At 32.1% G+C, this 6,349-nt stretch overlaps 1 protein-coding gene across 2 annotated transcripts; it reads left to right on the forward strand.

The window, feature by feature from the left end:
- Positions 1–2,903: 2,903 nt before the first annotated feature.
- On the forward strand, positions 2,904–4,130 carry LOC125192605 (AWPM-19-like family protein). 2 transcript variants are annotated; one of them, XM_089055986.1, is made up of 3 exons: positions 2,904–3,092; positions 3,170–3,347; positions 3,675–4,130. In XM_089055986.1, the coding sequence occupies exons 1-3, from the start codon at positions 2,963–2,965 to the stop codon at positions 3,883–3,885; spliced, it is 519 nt and encodes a 172-aa protein (XP_088912112.1). In that variant the 5' UTR covers positions 2,904–2,962; the 3' UTR covers positions 3,886–4,130. The 2 variants fall into 2 exon arrangements, with proteins under 2 accessions (XP_088912112.1, XP_047946190.1); XM_048090233.2 differs by having other exon boundaries at positions 2,906–3,092; positions 3,697–4,130.
- Positions 4,131–6,349: the final 2,219 nt, after the last annotated feature.

Below are 6,349 nucleotides of genomic sequence, written 5' to 3' on the forward strand. Positions count from 1 at the left end.
GGAATACGGTAATTTAAATAATGATTCGGATGATGTTGCTTCAGACTTGATGCATCATCATCAAGGCACAATCACCAGTTGCAAAATCAACATGGTGCTCATTGTTTCCAGTAATTTTCTAATCATATTTCGTTTAGTTTTTACATTTGGTGGCCCGTGGATATTTGAAACTGATATCAAGTGACTTATTTGACATTGTAACACTCCTTCCGTTCCCTCCTAATTGAAGTGAAACTTTTCAACATATAGTTTAAGAAATTGATATTGAGTGTGTTAAATAAATATAGAATAAAAAGTAAGAGAGAGATAAAAGTAGATAGAATAAAGTAAAGATAATAAAGTTAGATATAGTAAAGTAATAAAGAGAAAAATGGTATGAATAAATAAATATAAATTTTTATACTCCCTCCGTTCCATAGTAATAGAGTCATTTTGCTATTTTGGTACGTTCCATAGTAATAGAGTTATTTCATTTTTTTAGTAAAAGTCAACACATTTTTCTACATCTACTTTACTCTCTCTTACTTTTTTCTCTCTTCATCTCTCTATCTTTTCCATTTTCCACTTTATTCTCCTTTTACTTAACTTACCTAACACAACTTTTCTTAATCTAAGTGTCGAAAAGAAACGTCTTCATTACTATGAAACGAACAGATTAGTTTACTATATTGGTCAACAAACACACATGTCAAGAACATTGTATGCACTTTTAAGAAAGAATTAAATAAGTGAAGAGAGAGAAAAAGAAAGACCTTTAATTGAGGTGAGAGAAATGAAACAAAATAAAATGTATAAAGTCTCATATATCCTTCATATCTAAGATGCATTTTAGTTTTTAAAAAATATTTCTTTATTTGATTAAAAATGAAAGGGTTTTTTTTATTAAAAATAAAATATTACTTTAAATAAAAACAACATTATATCTATTTTTACTATATTTTATTTTCATTAACTCAGCAATAATAGTATTACATAAAATCTCGTGTTAAAAAACAAATATTTTATATTTAAACAAGACAAATGGAGTATGAAATAACCTTAAACATGTAAAGTGTAAAATTTAAAAATTTAATTATAATTTTATATAAAAACGCAAATATGCAAGCTGAAAATATTGGTTCTGTTTGTGGAGATCACTCCTTTTCAAACGATATGGATTGGTCATATTTTTTTTTTTGAGATTTTATATTTTATTAATACCAACACTAATTCAATCATTTGTTATATGTACATGATAGGAGTGTGATAAGATTTAATCTTATTCACCATTTCATGTTTTCTTTAAAACACAGATCCTCAATAATTTATCCTTCTACGTATTTTTTTTTTGGAATAATAGCCATTTAAATCATAAAATCTGATCACATTCTGGTATATTTTTTAAATTGGAATATTAAATCACGAAATTTTAGTTTTTCTCAATCGTGTCATCATATCTATGCATAAATCGTCGTCTTTTGGTGATGTTAGAAATGATAATATTTTAATAAAATAAGAAAGAAAATAAAAAAGAGTAATAAAAGAAAATATTTTAATGAAACACGTCGTTTTGAATATCGTTAAAAGATGACATTTGTGTATGAATGAGGCAATTGAGAAAAATTGAAACTTCGTGATTTAATAAAAAAATTTCAAGGTTCACAAGGATAAATCATAATTTTAACCGCTTGGATACAATATGTAGTAGTACAATACTACTTTCATTCGTAGCTTTCATTTTACTATCTCTAGACTTGCCCAAGGTTTATCAAACCAACGGTTAAAACCGAAACCGTGAGAATTTACCAAAACTGAAACCGTTGATTTTTGAACCGTGGTTCGGTTCAAGTTCAAATATTTTCGAATCAAAACCGTGCCGGAACCGCCGGTTCCGGGCTATTCCAAACCGGAACCACAAAAAACCGCCGGAAAATCGTGAAATCAAGCCGGAACCGCAAAAAATCGGTGGTTAGGAACCATGAAAAATCGTAAAAAACCGCCGGAAAACCATCGGTTCGGAACCAAAACCGAAACCGGCGATTTTGGAACCGCAACCGCGAAACATCCTCGCGGACCGGAGCCGACGATTCTGAACCGTAACTACCGGTTCCTGAACCGTGAGCTCCTCTATCTCTAGAGTCTATAAGATATGAAAATATTAATAAGAATATTATTTTATCTTTTAGCGTATTTGTATCAAATTATTTAATGAATTTTATTTGTATACGTATACACATTCTTGTACCTTGATATTTCTCTCTCAAAATTTCTATCGCCCCCCTCCGAAAAAGCATACTGATCCACTATACAATGCAAGCTTGCTAGTAGTATAAAGGCAAAGTTGAAGACAATGAAACATGGAAATCTCTTACTTCAACAACAAAACCCAACAAAATATTATTTCATCATTACAATTTACCAGCATCTGTCATTCAGACAGATAAATCCATCTTAGCATATAGTCAAAAATAATGTATATAAGTCCGAATTCATTTAAAGAGAGCTGTAAATGTAATTATGTAAATCAAAGTTTTTATGTTACTATAACTTATCTAGTTAACAGATGTTGTTGTGTCAATATAATTTCGAATTAGTAAATAGCATTAAAACAAACGTCATGTTCAAGGAGTATGCATATTAATCCTCAAATTATAAGAGTGATAAAAATAAGTGGACATGAGATGGTTTGAATTGAATGTGCAGTGAAGAAGAAACAGAGAATGAGATGAATTGAGGTTAAAGTGGATATGTGCAGTGGCGATAAGAGAAGACAGATAATATTCTTTAAAGACAGAAACGATGCAAGAAACGGACACGTGTCTCTACACATGTTAACCGCTCAAACTACAACCGCGCCACGTTAGCTTCCATCAAAACACCTTAATTTCCCTACTCCTCTCTCACTATATATATGTGTATCACTCTCCAGCAACTAGATAAACCTCAACGTGACACAACCAAGCTTAAAAAAAGAAAGAAAGAAATGGCGAGAACTGTTGCGAGGAATTTGGCGGCGCCGCTGCTGTTCTTGAATTTGATTATGTATTTCATTGTGTTGGGATTTTCTAGCTGGTGCCTCAATCGCTACATCAACGGCCAGACTGCTCATCCAAGTAATTAAGTCTCTCCATATTAGTAGTAGTACTTATTTATTGTGTATGTATGTATGTATGAATGATCGATGTTGCAGGCATGGGCGGCAACGGAGCGACGCCTCATTTCCTGTCGTTTGCGATACTTGCTAGTGTTCTAGGAATAGTCTCGAAGATTGCCGGTGGGAGCCACCTCCGGGCATGGAGGAATGACAGCCTTGCCGCCGCTGGCTCATCTTCCATCGTGGCGTGGGCTGTCACGGCCCTTGCTTTCGGGTAACTACTTAATAAGTCTTTCGTCTACAACTAATAGTTTTGTTACTTTGAGTTTCAGTCACCAAAAAAAAACATGCAAAAATTATTACTCCTTTCGTCCACCTCATTAGTGGACAATACAAAATTGGTAAAGTAAGAAAAAAAGATCAGATGATAAAATAGGAGAGCGATTTTCTCTCTATGAGATATAGAAAATTAAAGTAATATAAAATTTTAATATATAAAAATAATCTCATTTTTACTATTAGGAGAATGAATCAATTGTGAAATCTCTATCATAAAAAAATATAAAAATTGTTAGATTAAAGATTAATCTAATTTTGTGAGAGATGAAATTTTGTGTGCGCAGTTTGGCTTGCAAGGAAATAAACGTAGGAGGGTGGAGAGGGTGGAGGCTGAGGGTGCTCGAAGGCTTCGTGATAGTGCTAGCGTTTACGCAGCTGCTCTACGTCTTACTCCTTCACGCCGGCATCTTCAGCAGCAGTTATGGCCCGGGCTACAGGAATCACGATTACGGCCTTGGAGGTCCGGGGGCTGAGCCTGTGCCACCCAAGGCCACTGGGGTCGGAATTTGAGTGTCGCCGTACAATGCTGTGATCAGTTGTTAAGTCTGTTCTTTTTTCTTCTAATTATGTAGTTTTGTGTTCTTGCATGTGTATTTTTGGTTGTGAATTTCGTTACTTTAGTACGGTGTATGAACTGTAGATGTTCAATCCTCCTCTTTTTTGAGGATTGGTACTGTAATTTGGATATGAACATACAGTGGATATTACTTTCTATCTACACCTAATAAGTATGTAAATTCCGATTTTATCACAAATTTTGAGTATCCAATTTATACGTACTTGTTGGGATTCAACAAGCAATCCATAATTTATGGGATTCAACAAGCAATCGGTATTTCACGATCAACTTATGGCGCTAATACTAAATAGTATTAGCGGTTTGTATTTTGTATATACCGTATTAATTGAAATAATATAGTGGAAATTAAAAAATTGGTTTCTGTCTGTACCTATGCTTGGAACTAGAAAGGATAAATGATACTTTAGATGTACCTATGCTTGGAACTAGAAAGGATAAATGATACTTTAAAGAATCGGTTGGGTCTTCCAATTATTTAACCATTTTGCTTGATTAATATTTAAATTCAGTTTAATTTATAAATAAGTTATGTTTCATGTAAATATGTAGTGTTTTCGCCATAGTTATCTGTTGTGTTGCGATACCAGAGATCTGGAGTTCTAAAATGTTTGATTGCAATAGTTTCAAATTTCAATAATTCCAAGTTGATGAAATTTTGCTACGATTTTATGATAGCAAAATAACTAAAAAGGGTTCGTGAACTGGATTATGATTTCGTGATGCTATAAATCTATGCAAAACGAATTGTATAAAATTGAAATGCATTTTGTAAGTATTAATTGCTGCAATTACATGGACCACTTTTGGTTCTTTCTAGGTAACTATACTTTGTAGTCTCGACAATGATAACGTGTTTTCTTGTACAAGATCGATTTTTGGGAATAACGTTAGAGATTTTTGAGGTGGCTTTTGGGGGTTTAATATGGGTCTTTATATAGCTTTTAAATTGGGCCTTTTGAAATTTGTGAAGTAATTGTACAGATTCTTTGTAATAGGTATTCGAATTATACGTACGCCCACTTAACTTAGCTATAAATGGGCTCTTAAATATGTAACATATTCTGGATTTTACTTTATCCAATTCCTAATTGCTTTGCTCCATAAGTAATGGAGACCTTTTTTTTGCATGAAAAGTAAGGAAATGTATGTATTACTGTTACTAAATAAAAAGAAAATAGAGAGGAAAAAGTAGAAATAATAAAATAAGGGAAGTAAAAGTGGCAAAATATGTTACTTTTACTATAAAAAAAATGACTACTATTATGAAATGTCTAACATGAAAAAATAACTCTACTACTTCTATTTATTTAATGGAGGATTACTATAACAGTTTTTTAACTAGTGATTCTAAATACTTTAATTAGCAATATCATGTAGTGGATTGTGGGCCCTAAATTGGAATTTACAAATAAGTACTGCATGTATTATGTTTTGTGTGAGTCCTAAATTGTAATTTGAAAAACGCATTGATTGTAGTACAACTTAAGAGCATCCCCATCCTTAGCTAAGAGCACAACACCCACATCCGTGCTCTTAGCTAAAGACAAGCTCAAAGGTCCCACCATTCTATTATTCAATTTAAATACTCCAATTATTAAAAACATTTCTACATTATAAAAAAACATTCAAAAATAAAAATTACATAATTAAAATCCTAAAAAATAAAAATCACATAATTAAAATCTTTAAAATAAAAATACATAATTAAAATCCTAAAAAATAAAAAATATATAATTAAAATCTTACAAAGATGAGAAAAAAGATGAGAGAATGTAGATGATAAAAAAAAGATGAGAGAATGTGATTTTTTTTGTATTGAAGTGGAGGTATTTATAGATGAAAATGTGAATTTTGGAGAAAAAAATTGAAAAATAAATTAAAAGTGGGTAGAAAACGAATATAATTTTTTCGGAAGTGGAAAAATATATTTTTTTTATTTAAAAACATTTTTTTAAATAAATTTCGAATTTTAAAAAAATAAAAATAAAAAATCGAATTAGTCGTTGGCCAATCAGACGTTGCCACGTATGAGTGCTCAGCGGCACGGACGGACGAGCTGCAGCGGCGGACGGACGACGGGCACTCAGCGGCACGGACGGATGGACGGTGCTAAAAGCACCGCTACGGATGCTCTAAGATCATAACATCACAGTAAAGAATTTATTAATAGATCTCACGACTTTGAATATTGACCGTTAAAATTGGTACTACACTGAATAAGAGAAAAATAATAATATAATTTCCGATGGAATATATCATCAGGAAGTTAGAACAGTCTTCTAATTAGTGGTTGACTTGCTTTTTTTCACAGCGCACTCTTTTGGTTGCAATTAGTGAAGGATCAGTTGAAATATAGG

The sequence above is a fragment of the Salvia hispanica genome, chromosome 4, assembly GCF_029641045.1.
Source record: "Salvia hispanica isolate PSC_SH4W2 chromosome 4, Shi_PSC_v1, whole genome shotgun sequence".
NCBI classification, from domain to species: domain Eukaryota; kingdom Viridiplantae; phylum Streptophyta; class Magnoliopsida; order Lamiales; family Lamiaceae; genus Salvia; species Salvia hispanica.

What these genes read in the sequence shown, in the direction of transcription:
- LOC125192605 (XM_048090233.2), top strand. Translation starts at nt 2,963, where the DNA reads ATGGCGAGAACTGTTGCGAGGAATTTGGCGGCGCCGCTGCTGTTCTTG. An exon ending in CGGCCAGACTGCTCATCCAA is followed by an intron (nt 3,093 to 3,169) that starts GTAATTAAGTCT and finishes TCGATGTTGCAG; the next exon opens with GCATGGGCGGCAACGGAGCG. An exon ending in GTCACGGCCCTTGCTTTCGG is followed by an intron (nt 3,348 to 3,696) that starts GTAACTACTTAA and finishes TTGTGTGCGCAG; the next exon opens with TTTGGCTTGCAAGGAAATAA.